Source organism: Panthera onca, chromosome C1, assembly GCF_046562875.1.
Source record: "Panthera onca isolate mPanOnc1 chromosome C1, mPanOnc1 haplotype 2, whole genome shotgun sequence".
Taxonomy (NCBI): domain Eukaryota; kingdom Metazoa; phylum Chordata; class Mammalia; order Carnivora; family Felidae; genus Panthera; species Panthera onca.
In genome coordinates, this window is record NC_138346.1 from 4,876,784 (window position 1) to 4,894,765 (window position 17,982).

The 17,982-nt window shown below is 55.5% G+C and overlaps 1 protein-coding gene across 15 annotated transcripts in view; it reads right to left on the reverse strand.

Moving 5' to 3' along the window:
• Nucleotides 1-488: 488 nt before the first annotated feature.
• The window catches only part of AGAP1 (ArfGAP with GTPase domain, ankyrin repeat and PH domain 1), a 550,398-nt gene continuing 532,904 nt past the window's right edge, over nucleotides 489-17,982 (reverse strand). For 14 of the 15 annotated variants that reach the window (XM_078450755.2, XM_078450753.2, XM_078450752.2 and 11 more), the window contains 2 exons: nucleotides 9,320-9,575; nucleotides 489-7,886 (listed from right to left, as the gene is read on the reverse strand). In XM_078450755.2, the coding sequence (XP_078306881.1) occupies nucleotides 7,683-7,886; nucleotides 9,320-9,575 (460 nt within the window). In that variant the 3' untranslated portion in view covers nucleotides 489-7,682. The remainder of the gene's footprint in view (nucleotides 7,887-9,319; nucleotides 9,576-17,982) is intronic. The other variant, XR_013557140.2, reaches the window with a different exon arrangement.

Here is a 17,982-nt window from a genome sequence, read left to right on the forward strand (position 1 = left end):
GTGGGGATGTCTGGGTGGCGGCATTTGGGTGTTTTAACTTTCTGATTTTGGCGCTGGGGGGGGGTGGTAAAGATAACATGTATTTTGTATGAGAAGAACGTCACACTATTCATAACAACACTATTCATAACAGCGTCCTGGAATGGTTTTACTCCCTAGCCACCTGCTGAGCCCTCCTCACACGTCTGGGGCGGTGTGGCCCAGCCAGTCTCGGGCTGGGGAAACCACGCACGGGCCCTTAGAGTGGCTCGTAGACGAACAAGTTGGAAGAGACGCTCCTTAACGTCCCCTCGCGCCACGACCACAGCACCTGCGTGCCGACTTCCTCATGCGAGAGGCCGCCTGGGCCTTGCACACTCCCTTCTGTAATCACCTCTTCTCTCGGATTTACCTCGCCTGAGCGCCGAAATCCAATTAGTCGTGACAAATGACCAACACGTCCCCCCGCTCCCCCCCAAAGCCCAACAAAACCTCCACGGAAAGCAGTGTAGACATATTTTCATTTCTTTATTAGAAAGAGGCCTCTACACTATAGCCACCTCTCTCCATTACTTTACACATTTTTCTCTTTCTTTTTTTTCCCCCTTAGAATACTGTACAGCCGACACAAAAAAATCCCAATGCAGGAAAATACAAACTGGCATATTTAATCAAAACAAAATCATAAGAAATAACAAGCAAAGTGAAATGTCTGTCAATGGTTTTAATTACAGTACAAACAATATAAATAAAGCGTCATTGAGTCCTCGTGAAACAAACTTGCTGAATGAGGTAATATAAAAACAACCAAAAAAAGGAAAAAAAACCCCAAAGAAACCAAAGCCGTCTCTGGATAAACCCTGGGCCGCTCTTCCGTCTTCTGTACATTGCTATTTACAGAAGCAAGACGTGGTGGGAGGTGGGCAGGGACCCGGCCTTCCCTGTTCCCTCCTAGAAATGCCTCTTGGCTGCCACCGTTGACCCGCCCAGGCTCCCGTTCAGAAACACACCCGTGGCCACACGAGAACCCCATTCGAGGTCATGGGCAGGAGAGGAGGGGGCCGTCTGGGGCAGGACGCTCTCCTGGAACCCACGTGGCCGTGCCCGTGGCTGGCGTGGCCCACCCTTCCAGCCCTTCCCGGGGCAGCCGGCCCAGGCCTCCCAAGGCTTTGCAGAGCACCCTTGGTCAAGGGCACGCAGCATCCTCCCCAGCACGCGGGTGCTCAGACCGGGGCAGGGGTGCCACCTCAAGAATTCGACAGATTTTAGACAAAAGCACAGCTGCAGGAGGGGAACCGCGATCTTTTCAAGGGTTGGAGAAGACGGGATTTCTAACCTCGAGATGTGCGAACGGCCGCAAAGCAGTTTCTAAGCATATCTGCTGCCCATGAGCCGTGTGACAGCCCAGTCCTCTCTCAGATCTGCCTGGGCGCCCGGGGGTGGGGCTGGAAGGCGTGATGTGTTCCTGAGAGCGGTCAGTGAGCTAACTCCCGGCTCTGGCCCATGCACCCTTGGTCCCCACTGTCCCCTGACCCTCCAAGGGCCCGGGCAGGATGCACATGTCCCCCAGGCCACTCAGCGGCATGTCAGGTGCAGAGCAGGGTGCAGGGGACATCGGCTGGGCTGCCCACTCAGGCTTTCAACATCCAGGTGCTAGGCCAGAGCTGGAAAGCCCCAGGATGTCCTTCATCAAGCCCGGACACTGGCCATCTGACACGAGGAATCCCTAACTGTGTGGGCTTCTGGGGTCGGGCCCCATCTTCTTCACATGAGTTTGGGCCAGCTCAGATATTAGCTTCCCAGGCCAGTGTTGACACCATCTGGGGAGGTACGGGGAGGTCAGGGCAGACTCTGATTTAGGGGCAAGCTCTCCCAACACCGGGCCATTCCATTTGGAAGACTCCCCAAAGCTCTCACATCTGTGTGGTTCCTTTCTTTTACCCGCATCTCAAAACAGAAGACAGGATATCCCTGCCGCCAGGGAATATTCTAGAGGGGACCTAACTCGACTTTGACAGGCGAGTCTCTAGCATACAGCTCCAACGTGACCCTCGGAGGACCTTCTCTACAGAAGCCACACACACCAGGCCAAAATAAAACACAAGCCCTGAGCTGACCTCTCGCACACTGACCAAGGTGGCTTGCCCTGCACGTACCCCGGGCACCGCAGGCCCTTTGGACGGGAAGGTCTCGGAGAAGGGCATTTTTACCAACCGGGTGCAAGCCCCAGAACCAAATGCCGTCACATGAGAACAAAACGAGGGCCTCATTAGTGAAACGCGGTGAGAGCAGTTTTCAAATCTGTGGTCCTGACTCATTGCTTTGGGACGGTGCTTCCTACACTGGTGAAACCAAACTCCTTCTAGAACTTGGGCGTTTTGAAGATCACAGACTAAAAAACAGACTCTCTGGTTTTGCAGAATCCCGTGCTGATGGCTGATGAGTTCATCCTCTAATTGCCTGCCACTCTGGCCCAAACCGAAAAACCGGAACTGGAAAGAAGTGTCAATGTTTGTTTAAAAAGCAGCAGACATCCAAAATTAAACAGGAAGTCTGTTAATATTGTTTAAAAAAAAATCTATGTAAGGACAGCCCTTCTCCTCCAAGGGTGTTTTTGAAATATGAATTCTAAGCTGTTACCTGTCCTTTCTTCCTCACGAAGGGAGAGCTGAGGGGTCAGTGGGGGCGTGCTGACCCTGAGTGGCACTGTTTCTCTCTCCTCGCGAGGGGCCTGGCCATTCTGGGTTCCAGAGACAACTTCCCGGCAACGATGGAAATAAAAGTCTGTTTCCATCTAACCCGCCCCCCACCTTCTCTCCTCTGCGTAACTGGAGTTGGATATTTTGAATATTCAATTCAATCTTGAATATTCTGACTGAAAGGCAACCTGATTTCGATGCCTGAACGATGACAGAGCCATCAGGGTGTAGGGCACGGAGCGGGCGGGGGCCCACACCGAGGGCTCACTGACCACAGGGCTTCCAGAAGAAAGCCACTTGGGAATTCAAACAGGAAACGTGTCGATAATGGCCCGAAGTGAAAAATCCAAGTCTGGATGCCAAAGGCCCTTATTTAGCTTTTTGGTGAAGGATGGGGGTGAGAATCACTTGAAGACAGGACGTCACAAGGTGTGAAACCCCCATTTGAGGAGGCCAGTGAGAAATAAATTATATTTCCCGGGAAAGAAAGATGTGATTCTTCAGCACATTTCTATTCGAATTCCTTCCTGACTGCTTTTCAATTTGTTTGCTTGAAGGACATAAATACAATCCAGGGGAGTTCTAGAAAGTCAGGCCGACCTTGTGGGGCGCGTGAGGGATGGAAATAGCGCAGAGGGGGGAGGGGGGAAGGGCCCATCGAGGGGTAATGGATTTGCTTTCCAATTATCTTTGCCTTTTGAGAAGTTTTTGAGGCCTGACCATACTTACTCTTAGAGGCTCTATATTGTTGCAAGGCTTCTGAACCTCCCTAGGCGGGAATGTGGACTTCTTCTTATTTCCGGAACATTCTAAATGCGAGGAGGAAGGGTGGGCACAGCTGGAGCCGTGGTGACCCAGGTCATCCTCGAGCACAGCTCGGGCTGGGGGCCGGGTAGGACCCAGTGGCCACCCTTGACGGGGAAGATGTGTTCCCCAAGTGCAGGGACTAGACAAGCCGAGCCTGATGCCAGCCCTGAAAGGGACGGCCGCTCCAGCGAGGCCCCTCCTCTGACACTGCTCCCAGCACACAGGGGTGGGGAAGGGCACTGACTGGCCCTGCAGAGGGGAGGCCCAGAGGCTCAGACGGGAAGCGGGGGCTGTCACCGACTCCCTAGGGCCCTGGCTGGGGGACGCACCGCCAGCCTGGGGGCAGCTCTCCAGGCCTGGGTTCTGGCTTTCTGCTCTCGGCATTTCTGTTCTAAATGAACAATCCCATTTCCTGAGCATCCAGCCTCTGGCTGGGTGTCTGGCTGGCTTTTATCACATTGGTTGGCAACCGACTGGTCGTCAGATCCCGCAAGGCCACCCCGGTTTCACAGATGAGGAAAAAGATCCCCAAAGCTGGGGGCCTCTGCCCAAGGCCACACAGGAGGGACAGGAGAGCCAGGGCTGTCTTTCTCACTGGACCACGCTCTCCCCTATAAGTTAGTGGCCGCTGCTTTGAGGATGTAGAGAATGACCCTGAATGCGTGCAGGTGTTACAAAACTGCAAAGAATGGTCGCTAGGCCCGACGGCAGAGGCTGGGTCCAAGGCGACCCCATCAGGCTAGACAAAGCTTCAGAAGGCAGTGGTGCTGGAAGGGCCGCTGCCCGGGCTCACGGGCAGAGAATGGGCTCCTTTCAGGATCCTGGTCAAGAGTAAGCCAACGAGAGCACCCGACCGCCGCGTGATCAGCGAGCACCCCCTGCCTCCCGGGATAATTACGTGCGGTGTGCGTTCACTGGGAGACCCACAACTGCACCTGCTCATGGGGCCACAGACTCGGGAATCTGTCACCCGCTCACCCTGGAGCCGCTCCTCTCCTAGGATGACAGGAGACGGGCGGGGGCCGGGGCCCCATGACTGGGGCTCTGGGCTTGGCGAGCCACCTTTCCGCCCAGTACCGGAGATCTGCTCTCACGGGGTCAGAATCAAGGCTCCTTTCTCTGCAGGGTTTCTGGGGCACAGAAGGAATCCAGCCAGATCGTGAAGCTACCCTAACCCGTGACCGTGTGTGTGTGTCTTCCCCAGCACGTGGTTTCTTGGTAAGGGAAGTTTTACTTCTGAACAGAAGAGGCTGGACTATGCATTGGTGTTCTCATGGTCACTTCGCAGAACTTCCACGAGAACCAACGAACACAACTCGACCCCCTTCCCAAATTGGTTATTTCTAACACTAGCCCTGGGTTTTGGCTTCCTGGCCTTGGCGTTAAGTAAGGCTCTAAGATGGGAATGGCAGCATTGTTGGCGAAGAAAGCCCTTCTGGTCTGACACTGAAACATAAACAGATTAGCCATCAGTCGCTTTATTTTAGAGGAAAACCCTCGAAAACCACCATTGCCTTTCCTCTGTTGCCAAAACTCGGGCTCAGGAAAGCAGGCCGCCTCCCGAAGCATGGCTAAAAATAGCAGAAGAAGGGTCAGGTTTTCTGAGGAGGAATCAATGAAGTCCCCGTGCCGGAGAGAGGGAAGGGGTGGGGTGGGAGGGTGGGGGGAAAACCGGTCTAGCATTCAGGTCGTGAAAGGCTAAGTGAAAAAAGGAGTCGTTTGGGAAAATATTATATTATAAACACATATAATAATATGTACACACTCATATACATCTCAAAGAGAAGCCTTACAAGGAATTCTGTTTCTTTTCAAAACGAGGCTTCGCTATATGATAGGGCGTTCCTATAGTGGGAATTAACTACAATGAAATAATTTAAGAATTTCATTTCTACTATATCTGCGTTCACTACGTGAAGTCTATGCTAAAGGCTGTGAGGAGGAGAACGTGTCCAGGTGGAATAGAACAGTAATGAGTTCTTCAAAAATAGGCAGTGACATTTTTTCCCTCCATTCACATTTAAAATAACTGCACAGTGATGAAACACAGAATTAAAAACCAGGGGGAGGATCAGGGACCTGTGGTCAGGGCTCTCAGCCTTCTGAACCTTCCATTCCCGGAGCCCGCTGGGCTCCACGCAGAGGAAGCAAGGTTGCAAATGTCCATGAAACACTGACCCACATATAAATTCTGTGTAAAGCTTTATTTTTTCCCCACCTACTTGAATTGTGTTTTTTTTTTTTTTTAAAGTGAAAGAAGAGGGACAACTCTTACAAAATAGAAGGTTTCATATATGAGAGCAGGGGACTTCCCCGGGGAGGGGGGGGAGGGGGGCACTGGCCTGGCGTGGCCTTGGTTTCTGTGCTACAGCAGCCCAGAGGCGCCTTCCCATTGGACGACCCTCTCCTCCCACATACTGCTAAAGCGCTCCAGGCAAAGCCGCCCCTTTCCTTTTTAACCCAGGGTGTCACAACCTGGCCACGTTGAAGGTGGCTAACGTCTGAGAGCAGCCCCGATGGCACACAGTGACGGCAGACCAGGGGACGTGCTGATAACCCCAACGGAGGGCCTGGCCGCCAAGTTAAGCCTTAGCGATTCTCGCCGGCCGGCAGGTGCCGCAGAGCCGTGGGCGGCCGGTCGTGACCTGCCCGTGCAGAGCACGTGGGTCTGGGATTCGCACAGTCGCCCCCTGCTTTGCCACGGCCCCTCCTCTGGGTCGGCAGAAGTGCCATCAGATCGAAATGATGAGAAATCACATGCCGCCTTCCTCTTCTCTAAAATGCTTCAGTGTCTGGGTTTTTTTTTTTTCCCCCCTTTCTCGATTTTAATAAGCAAATTGTACTACCATCTTCCGATGTGTTCCTTTTTCAAAGCTGTCTATCACATTAATGGAAGTGTTTGCTGCTGGGAGTGTTTTCCATGTACAATGATCTGTAACCCTCTCATCTCAACTAGTTGCACATTATTAGTTCACATCTAGTTCAGTTTATAAATTAACAGAGGTGACATTTGTCTGTACAAAAATCAATGCATATTTATGAACTCCTTTTATTCAAATAGATTTTCACAATCTTATCTAAAGACATAACACAGAAGCCTGGGTGACACTCCGGCGTGGCCCAGGAGTGACTGAGGACCCAAGACCTCCACCTTGGCAAAAGGAAGTAAAATACCTCTGCCGTTTGGGGCAAAAAAAAAAAAAAAAAAAAAAATAGCCTTTTATGCCTTCGGTTACTTTACTGCATGTATTCGAAGTGTTATTATTAGCTTGGATCCGTGATTTCCTTTTGAATTTCCGAGTTACCCTTATTTATTTTTTCCATTTTGTTTTTGCACCAAGGAGAGCGACGGCAGTCAAATAATACTCAGCAACTGATTTCCTCTCTTTGGACTGAAAAATTAAACAGATACTAAATTATGACAGTGAATTTAGAAAGAAGGGCTCCAAGGGCTCGAAAGAACATGTCTGAGATGATATGATGCTTCTAAGAAGTATTACAATCACATCGTGGCAAGCATCGGAGCGTGCTGTGTAACTACCTCCTCGGCTAATATGCTTTTTTCTCGGTGATGACTAATCATGTTCTATTAAACAGCGGTAATGCTGGAAGAACTCTACTATACAAGTGTAATGAAGCCAGTATTCTCCCCGGACAGATTAGCTACAACTGATTTGACACATACCATCATAGGGGCTTCAAACCTGACAAACTCTGCCTGCTTCTGATTTATGCCGTCAAGCTCCTCGGAGAAGAGATGAAATCCGAGTGGTTCCGTTTGGTAGAGGTGAAATGTACTGATGTGCTTAACTGCCAGTTAAGGAGAGTTACCCTTCTCCTTGCTCCTCGCCTCCCCTCCCCCTCTCGTCCCCGTCCCTTGTGCCGTGCTCTGTGTCCACAGGCCGCCGGGCCGGGGGACCTCGCGGTGTGCTATCAAGAAACCAAGGCCCCCCCCCCCCGCCCCGGGCAGCCCCTGCTCGTCGCGGTGGGGGGGGGGGGGAGTTCAGGGGGGAAAAGGAGTCGGTCCTGCAGCCTCGCGGCCTCCGCTGCGCCCCCGCGAGGACGGTCAGGCTTTTGTGATTGCGCGCGGGGTGAGGGCGGGTGGGCGGCTGACCGCCAGGAGGAGTGGGGACGCGACGGGACTCACGTGTCGTGACCTCGGGGCGAGGGCGCGAGGCTGCGGGGGCCCGGCGGCCCTCAGATGATGGTGGGCACCCGCCCGCTGCTGTTGTTGCGATTATTGTTCTTCCTGGACAGGTTGGGGGTGGCCATGAGCACGAAGCGCTCGTCCGGACAGCCGTACTGCAGCAGGACGTCGACGCACTCCTGGCTAGACGCCTGCCGGGCGTAGGCCAGCGCCGTGTTCCCGTGGGCGTCGCGGGCCATGACGTCCACCCCGTACTGCGGAGGCAACGGAGAGGGCCGTTAGGGTCGCGGGGGGGGCCGTTAGGGTCGCGGGGGGGGGCCGTTAGGGTCGCGGGGGGGGCCGTTAGGGTCGCGGGGGGGGCCGTTAGGGTCGCGGGGGTGGGGCGGTGTGCCGCCGGAGGAGGGGACCAGGCGCCTTTCTCCAAGCCGTGTGGCAGCTCGTGCGGGGGGGGGGGGGGGGGGGGGGGACGGACCACCCCGGGAAGGGCCACAGATGAGGTGGCTAGGGACGCGGATGGCCAGAGGCCACAGCCGGCCCCACGGCGCGTCCTTTGAAAGAAACCATGTGCTTTTGACTCCCAGAAGGCCCTCCTTTCTGCAGGAGACCGAGGGTAATCCTGGCTTTGTTAGTTCAATTCTGCCTTTCCAATCGTAAAAACAAAAAATAAGCACTTCTTGATCTCGGAGGTGATTCTCTTTCATTGGGGAAAATCTGTATGTAAAACACAAGGGTGCAGAGAAGTCCTCTGTTACCCCTATCCAGGTCCTACTGTGGGTAAGCACCGCCATCCGCCCCCGCCGGGGACCTCTCGGCAGGCTGCCTTCTGTCGCCCTTCGGTGGGGACGCGCGGTGGCTGAGCCCCAGAGGTGTGCGGGCCATGCCACCGCGGGTGTGGGCTGCTCAGGTGCCCGCGGCTCTACACACTGTCCCCCTCTTGTCGCCATTCAGGCTTCATGACGAATGCGTCCGTAGAAATCTAAGAATAATTCTTCCTAGGGGCGCCCGGGTGTGCCAGTCGGTTAGAGCGTCTGACTTCGTGTCAGGTCACGATCTCATGGTCCATGAGTTCGAGCCCCGCATGGGGCTCTGTGCTGACAGCTCAGAGCCTGGAGCCCGCTTCGGATTCTGTGTCTCCCTCTCTCTCTGCCCCTCCCCTACTTGAGTTCTCTCTCTCAAACAAACAAACAAACAAACAAACAACAGAATAATTTTCCCTAGTGGAAGTTAACCAGAACAGTCCAGAAGAAGCCCTTTGATAAAGTCCTACCATCAAACTCTGGGTCCAGTATTTCTGGGTTTGGTAAAGGGAAAACCATATAAACTAGCTGTATCCTCCCCCTCCACCCCCCTCCCAAACACAGAGGACAGCAGTTGGTTGTAAAAGGAACAGGACAGACACTCCACCCGCACCTGACCCAGAGGGGTCATGAGACAGATGAGCTCTGCAGACACCCAGCGAGGGAGGGCTGGGCAAAGCAAGCCCCGCGGACCCCCTCCCTCCCTCTGATCAGTCCTCAAGCGGTGTCCTCACACAGGGGAGCCCGGCAGCCAGGGGCCTCCGCGCCTCAATTCCAAATTCCCTACTCGTATGCTTCCCATCTTCAGACCCGCCGCCTCCCACCGGAGAGGTGCCCGCAGAGCAGAGCGAGGCGCCCGCGGCTATGCTGTCCTGTGCGCGGTGACCTACCCAGATCAGGAGCTGCGCCAGGACCACGTTCCCCTTCCGGCATGCCAGGTGCAGCGCGGTGCGGCCGTCCCCCTCTCCACACGTCTCGTTCACCTCGTCCCGGGAGCCGTGCGCCAGCAGCAGGATGACGGCCCGCAGGTCCTCGTCGGCGGTGGCCCGCAGCAGGTGCTGGCCCAGGGACAGCTCCGTGCAGGGCAGCGGGGCCAGGAAGAGCTTCTGTTCGTACTTGGCCCGGATCCACCGCTCCTTCTCTTCCCTGCAAGAGTCCCCACACAGGTGCAGTCGCAATCAGGAAGGGTGGCCGAGGCCGAAACCCCTCTGGCTCCAGAACCCACGTGGTCCGGGGGCATCGGGGAGGAAGCGAGATAGCAGGAGACGAGTTATCTTCGCAAGGAAGCCCCCTGAGGGACGGGCTTATTTTTTTTACAAAGTGGGGTCCCTGACCAGCAGCAGCTGGGAACTTGTTAGAAATGCAGAATCTCAGGCTCCGCCCCGGACCTCCGGAGTCAGAACCTCTTGGGGGGTGGTTGCAGAGCCTGCAGGCGGGGGTTCTGGTGCCGCGGAGGCTGCGGCCAGGGGGAACCACCCCCCTGCCCAGGGTCTGGCACGATGCAGGGTGGATGCCACAGGCCGGATAAGCAATGACAGCGTTTAGTCGGGATCAGAGGACATTGCGGAGCACAGCGGACAGGATGGCCAGTGGGCTCCCCGCACCTGGGTGTGACCTTGAACGCTTAGCTCTTAATTCCTCCCCACAGAAGGGAGTATGTGATCCCCCTGGGATCTCCACATCCTTCGGTTGAGGAAAATCTTACTACAGGCCTATGGATGAAACCGCAGAGACCCCCATGTGGAGGTCTAGAAAAGACAAGCAAACTAAGTTCCTACGTGATTCTGTAATCTCTCTGGATACGTGGGGAACACCAAGATGTTCTAGGGCCCAGCCCAGGAGACAAGGCAGGCGGCCCGAGGCCAGAGATGAGCTAGGGGTGCAGGAGGGGAGGACACTGGGGAAGGGCGGGGAAGGGCCTCGGGATGCAGACAGCAGCCCCAGGCGTCCCTCCCCCAGCAGCACTGGGCCTGCTGAGAATGTGCTTCCTGAACTTTGGGGGAAGGCGGGGTTCAGGGTCCAAGCGGCACAGGATGCTGCCTGTGACATCTGGAAGGAGGGCTGGGGAGGAAGAGGAGAGGGCAGAATGGGAAGAGAATGGGCAAAAGGAGACAGAAAGGAAGAGACCCACAGCAAAGTGTGTTCACACCGTCCCGAAGCAAAGGTCTGTGGCTGCTTAATGAAAGAAGAAAAGAAAAGCCCTACAGAGAAGAGGGACTCTAATGCCCCAGAGACTTAAATGAGACACTGGTTCACAACTAACCCCTCCTAAAACCCAGCGTTTTCTCCAAGAGAATAATCAGGGTGCATAGCTACAAACTACACAGAGAATCACTTAGGGCTTCCGTGACACTCTAGAAAGAAAACTCATTAACCATGACATTTCTTCTTCCGAAGGACAGAAAAGACGCTTGTTTACACCTTTTACTCGTGTTTACACTGCTCCCAGTGATCTAGTGTCAGGTTAGCCCTAATCTGTTTTTAAATACTTAGGCAAACAGATTCTTCCAGGAGCAAATCTGGATTAGTTTTGCTTCATTTCCTGGTCCATGCGAGTGACCCCAGGGTGACCCCTGACCCTTTTCATTCGGAGATTTCCAGGACAAACACTTGGCTACAGCTGAGAACCCACCCCCGCAGCCCGGACGAGGCTGAAGCTGGACGCGGCCCGCACCCTGTCCCCGCCTGGGCCAAAATACAAACGCGAGGGTGCTGGGCAGGCGAGAGACAACACACTCCCAACAAAATCGTGTTTCTCGTGCTATGAAAAAACCACATTTAACATGTATTTAACATACGTTGGTGCATTTCATAAACCGCCAAACAGCAAGAACAAAACGGGAATGAAATGAAAAGGGACGAGGGTGAAGGGTGCATCCAGATTTTCAAGTCCTCACTTGCTAGCTCTCGTTTTTTGGTGGGCATTAAAGTCAGAGCTGTTTTATTCTGCTCTGCTTGGTTTTAATTCGCATTGCCAAATCACCCAGGGATAAAACAGGGAACTGAACACTGGAACTATCGTCCTAGCTGTAGTTATCCAATTCTCTAATATTCGGACATCCCAGCCCAAGAATGAAGAAGGCCCCCAGCTTCTGAGTCCTCTCCTGCGGTGTGCTCTCCTGGGGAAGTGGGGTGGCAGGGGGGGAGGGGGGTTTCTGTCCTGGGATCTGGTCACCCCACAAACAAGCTCGCCTGAATTCACTGAAATTGAAGTCGACGTGTGTCTGAATGATTGTGTTTAAACCGCTTCTTGCTTTTATTTAAAAAAATTTTTTTCTTTAATGTTTACTTCTGAGAGAGAGACAGAGCAGGAGCAGGGGAGGGGCAGAGAGAGAGGGAGACACGGAATCCGAAACAGGCTCCAGGCTCCGAGCTGTCAGCACAGAGCCCGACATGGGGCTCGAACTCACGGACCGTGAGATCATGACCTGAGCTGAAGTCGGACGCTTAACCCACTGAGCCACCCAGGCACCCTCCCCTACCCCGCCCCATTCCTCGCTTTTAAAAGTCAGTGCTGTTTATAATTACGGAACAAAGGTGGGTCCAGATTTCATGGGGCTGAATACCAGTTTGGGAGCTTCTTTCGAAGGAAGACTCGACTGTTATGTCTATAAAATTAGGAACAGGGTCTTGGAGAGGGTTCCCGCAAGGGAAGGCCAGCGGTTGGCAGCCTTTACGGCTGATCCACCTGTGGCCCTGCAGAAGCCAGAGCAAGGGGAGTATTACCAATAGGGCTGCACGGCCTCCACCGACTCAAATACAGAAAACAGGCTTGATACTGGGGGCTGTCCCTGAGGAATACTGCAAGGAGACAGAACGAAGCCTCCACGTGGCCTTCTTGGTGGGGACTGCCTCTTCCAGCCCATGTCCACCAGGCCCCCAGAGCTGTTTAACATATGGCCTTCATCACGTGACGGAAACACGGCTCTTCACCAAAACTTCTTTGCCGTTTAAAAGCAGAAGCTTTCCACGCCGGCTTCTGGGCCCTACAGGACTTCGGCCCCTCGCTGTTTTTCCGGATACCGGGAGGGGCCGGAGCGCTAAGCGAGGCCACTTCATGTCTGAATCAGGAATGCTTCTGTTTCGCGGCTGAAATCCAGCGAGTAGGAACGGAGAACTCAGACAAGAGCGTGTGAGGGTTTTGTGAATTCAGGAACCCCTACTTCTGCTCAAGCACTTGCTGTTGTTTAGAACCCATGTCCTGTGGTCACCGTGCACCCCGATACACCGGGCGGGGGTGGGTAAGCTTTACCCCGTGTGCTTTCCGCGGTGGCCGAGGGCGGGAGAAGAGAATCGCCCCAAGGCCGGTGGGGCCACAGGCCTTGGTTTTGGCAACGGAGAGACGGGATCTATGTGCCTGCTTCCACGGTGTAGACTTCCACGCCTTCAGTGACTTCTCGGGCCGTCCCTCCCTTGCCCATAAAGCGGGTCTACAGAAGGCAGGGTGGTTTCGGGGCTGAGGCCGCATGTCTGGAGGATGTGCTGGCCCAGCCGTCGCTCTGCAAGTGGCAGCTGTTGGTGCTGCAACGATGGAGTCAGACAGCAGCTCTAATGACGCACAGTTGCCATCGAGCACCTGAGAACGCACCTGCGGGGGTGGTGTGCGTGACAAAGGTGGCCGTGGTGGCCAAACGCCAGCTGGACGCTCAGGGTTCTAAGTCCGGGCCGTCAACGTGCTCGGCGGGGTGAGGTGGGGACTCTTGGCCAGGGGCCCCGACAACTCTACCAGCATCCCTGGTGTGTGTGACCCCCCCACACCCTACCACGGGCAGCAGAGGGGCTTGGGATGCTGGGAGAGGGGTGCCCAGCCGGCGTAAAGGACCCTATGGCTGTCAGCGGGTCTGGGGCCAAGTGCGGTTAGCCCCTGTCCACAGCCTTGAGATATCCCAAGTCTTCTTGGACTGAATTGTGTCCCCTCCCCGCCGCCCCCCAATCCATATGCTGACAGCCCTAATCCCAGTGTGTCTGTATTTGGAGGCCAGGCCTCTAGGGAGGTAACTGAGGTTAAATGAGGTCATAAAAAGTGGCCTTATAAGACGAGGAAGAGACACAGGGATCTCTCTCCGAGGGAGGGCACAGCAAAAAGGCACGGTCTGCAAGCCAGGAAGAGCTCTCACCAGAAACCAGCCCTGGCACCCTGACCTTGAACTTGCTGCCTCCGGAGCCAAGAGAAAACACAGTTATGTATTGGAGACACCCAATCTGCGGTATTTCGTTAGGGTAGCCCAGTCTGACCCGTAACATTCTGGACACCCACGGCCTCCACCATTGTCCTCCGGCTTCCGTGCCGACACGTAACACGCGAAAAACGGACACTCCGCTAGTGTTTCCTTTTCTACGAGAATATTCTAAGACCGTTTGCCCTACGAAGCCAGGATGCCAACACACAAATACTCTAATTGTTACTCTGATGTCCCAATCTTCCTTCTGGGATCCCCAGCTTGTCTTGGCCGAGCCTTTCATTTTCCCCAAGGAAGGCCAGTTCAAGAGCAGCGTAGCTGGCAACAGATCACTTCACCTCGTTCCAATCCCCTGGAGGCCCGCTGCTCACAGCCTCCGTTAGCTAATGAGCTAAAAAATGACTTATTGGCACGGCCGGCCGTCAGCAGAAAGAAGGCGGCCCAGCTCCTCATTTGAGCCCCGTGCTGACACACCTTTAAATAAATCAACCGCACGGGAGTGAGAGAAAATGAGAGAACAGACGACTAATCAGAAGAAAGACACTGACCCAGTCCCCCCAAAATAAAAAGGAAAGACACAATCGAAGGTGCAGTAGTAAATATTTTCTTCCCTTCCGGCCTGAAATGAAGCCCCTTTATTAGGTGGCCCTCCACCCCCCACTGGCCCCTGAGCCAGGAAACCGCCTGGTGGGTGCGCTGTGGGCCGGTCAGGTACCCAGCACAGGATTTGGGGGTCAGGGAGCAGGTGGGGCCCCGGCTGTCCCCAGCACCGTGTGTGCAGAGTCTTGAAGGGTCTGCAGGGCTGGGATGCATGCTGGTCCTGCAGCCCGACAGACAGGCCCTGCCGCACTTGACCTTGATGTGGCCAAGGCTCCGCGTGGCCCCCGAAGATGAGTCTGGGACACATCCCAGCTGCCACCTGCACATTCAGTGCTTGCCAGACGGAAATGACATCATTCCCAGGCGCCAGTAAATACCGCCCGCAGGTCCCAGGAGCACCTGCTGTGGCGATCCTGAGGGTGATGACGACGAGGAGGAGGGAAACCACCTTTCCTGGGAACTCCCAGTGACGCTGGGCTCATCAAGGGCCCCCGAGCATGGTCCCCGTTCCTACAAAGGAGCTACATGTCAAACACCGAGCAAAATGCACATGTGATCGCAGAGTCATGGCCATATTTTGAGAGAAATTATGACATTTTTAAAAGGAAAGGCCTTTTGGGGTGCTTGGGTGCCTCAGTCGGTTGAGCGTCCGACTTTGGCTCAGGTCACAATCTCACGGCTGGTGAGTTCGAGCCCCACATCGAGCTCTCTGCTGTCAGTGCAGAGCCCGCCTCGGATTCTCTGCCCCCCTCTGTCTGGCCCTGCTCGTTCTCACTCTCAAAAAAAGGACAGGTCTTTTCCTGAAAAGCTTCAAAAGAAAAAGAGACGGGTCATCTGCGTTCCAAGCTTCAGAGAAGGCGCAAGTGTGGGTGGTGTGCAACGGACAGCTTTCCCGAGTTTGAAATAGGGCGGCTGGACCGTGAACACACAGGGGGGTCCGGGGTCGTGTAGGCAGGTTGCAATGTGGGAGGAAGAAGCTGCCGGCAGGCAGGGCAGAGCCAGGCTCCCAGACCAGCCCTGGCCTTCGAGATGGGCTTTGGGGACCAGCTGCAGCCGGGAGCTCGGTAGGGTTGGGCCACAGTCCCGCTCCCCTCGGCCGACCCGGGGACCGGACGGAGAGGGCGGAAGGGTGTGGACGCTGGTACCACCCTGCCGGTGTGGCACCAATAACGCTCAGGGTCTATTAAAATGAGCCAGATGATGCACACCCGGCAAGGACAGCTAACTCAGCGGATGGCAAGATCAAGGTGAGAGTCAGGAAAAGACGATGAAGAGGAGGTGGGGGAGGGGCAGAAAGGAGCATTTACATTCGCAGAGAAAACGAGCTGGGTCGGGGTGGTGGGAAGCAGAGCTTTACCCCTGTGTCTGAGGCGAGGACCCGGGGATGGGGCGGCTCGAGGTGTGTGGGCTGCCCCGGGCTCTGTCTTGGGTCACGGGAACGGTCGTGGGGTGAGGACCACTGTGCCCGGTCCTGGCAGTCCACTGCAGTGCCCAGCTCCAGGGGAGACATGAGGGTCTCCGACCGGCCAGCCAGAGGTGTCTGGAAGCCGAGAATGCCACCAGGGCGAGACCAGCCACACCTGATGCTGACGATCACGATGATAAAGGCCCCGAGTGTGAGGGTCATCTGTCCCCAGTAACTGAAGGGGTGTCCCGGGAAGGGCTGGGCGTCCGTGGCACCTCGAGCCGCCCAGCACTGGGCTGGCGCCTTCCTATCCCTGCGAGCAGAGGCCTCCCACGTGAAGTCCCTAGGATGCCGCCCTCCACGCGTGCTGCTTTTCACCCGGCCTTGACCCCGCACCCTGTTTCCACCGCTGTTTACTACTCTGCCCGAGCCACGTGTGGGCTTGCGGTGATCCGCCTGCGGGCACGCACTTCTGTCTTGACTCTGTCACCCAGACGAGGAAGGTGACCGCCGATGTCACAGCTACAGTTTAAGGACTTCTGATGCGCCGGCCATCGGGCTGAGCCTTTCGTCAATTATGTGGTTTCACTCTGACGACGCCCGGTGAGGTAGGTCCTGCCCCGTTTTAGAAGGGGGGAAGGGGAGCCAGAGAGAGGTGGGTCCCCCGCCTGTGACGGCCAAGCGGCTGACCCCGGTGGTCACTGTCTCAGCTCCTCCTCCGGGCTCTGCTGCCTTCCCAAGAAGGGGAAGCCCCGATCCCAGGCCACCGCCCCGGCAGGGTGTCGCGGTCGGGCCTGCGGTCACAGCCCCTCTCTGACGATCTCAACACCGGATCCTCCCTGTGGGGAACGGTTCAATGTGACTCGTGTCAGAGAATCGAGAGCTGAGCCCCGCCCCGCCCCCCCAAGGGGCAGCATGAGCCACGTGCTGGTGTCTGAGTTTAATCCGAGTAAAACAAGATTGCTCTGTTGCTCTAGACAGGCCTCACACACCCCAGGCGCACCGGCAGCTGCCATCTCGGACGGTGCACGTGATCTGGAACGTTCCCCCTGCTGCTTGCAGATAGGGCCCATGGAGACGATTGGTCATTTCTTCCCTCCCAGTTTTTCCTTACCAAAATGCTCTGGCATTAAAAACAAATACGGAATGAAGAGAAACGAAACCACAGATGTTCGAGGATAGCGAGTGCGAAGGAAACGACACAGACACCAGGACTCGCGACAGAAGTGCTGTGAGGGGAGGTGCCCGGGCAGCTGGGTCCCAGAGAGGACCCGGGTCACCGTCAGTGTCAACGACCCCGGCACTCAGTGAGGAGCAAAGGGCAGGGCAAGTCTCACGGGCCCGCGGGGAGACCCGGAGAGCGAAGGAAGAGCACGCTAGGCACAGGCCACGGTCCTCAGAGAATCGTCTGGACGGGGCGCCCCTTTCTCCGCTCCCCGCGCATCCGAAGGCGAGCTGCGAGGATGCCGTCACACGGAAACGCCACCGGCCGCGTTGCAAGTCTGGCAGGGAGGGCTCAGCAGGCTGCCAAGGGGTAACGAGGTTAATGGGTTGGATTCCCAGAAAAGAACGTTTTCGGCGAATAACCACAAAGCTTTGGGTTGGCTTTCGGCACTGTTCTGTGGCACCACAGGACACGAGTCGTGGGGGGAGGCAGACCCTGGACGGTGACCGGACGCCCCACTGGGTCCTCGAGGGTGTCGTGAGCAGTGGTCCCCGGTGGTTTTGGCCGCAGCCCTCCACTCCCCACAAACGAGGCTTTCACCGGATGCCTGTGTAAGGCACTGGCCAACAACGGCCTTTCCCGAAAGCCCTGTGTCATAATGTGTTCATTTTTCTGGGAACCCCTCCCCCAAACATTAAAAGGCCAAGAACTTTTTTTGGTGCCTGTCACTTGTCACAATGTTCCTCTCGGGAACATCTTTCTTCCCACTCGACGGGCTGGGAGAGGATTTGTCAACGCTGATTAAAAAAAAAAAATTTTTTTAATGTTTATTTATTTTTGAGAGAGAGAGAGAGAGAGAGACAGAGTGTGAGCCGGGAGGGGGAGAGAGAGACAGGAAGACACAGAATCCGAAGCAGGCTCCAGGCTCCGAGCTGTCTGCACAGAGCCCGACGCGGGGTTCAAACTCACAAACTGTGAGACGGTGACCTGAGCTGAAGTTGGACGCTTAACTGACTGAGCCACCAGGCGCCCTCGTCAATGCTGATTTTAAAGGAGATTCTGTAGCAAAGTATATCGGAGGAAAGGAATATCCTCAGCAGTGATAGGAGGCCTGTGTGGCTTACATGGTGACTGGGACAGCGACAGGAGAGGAAAGAAAGAGCCAGCTAGCAGCAAGGAATTTCCAAAGTGTCTTTCTGCCTC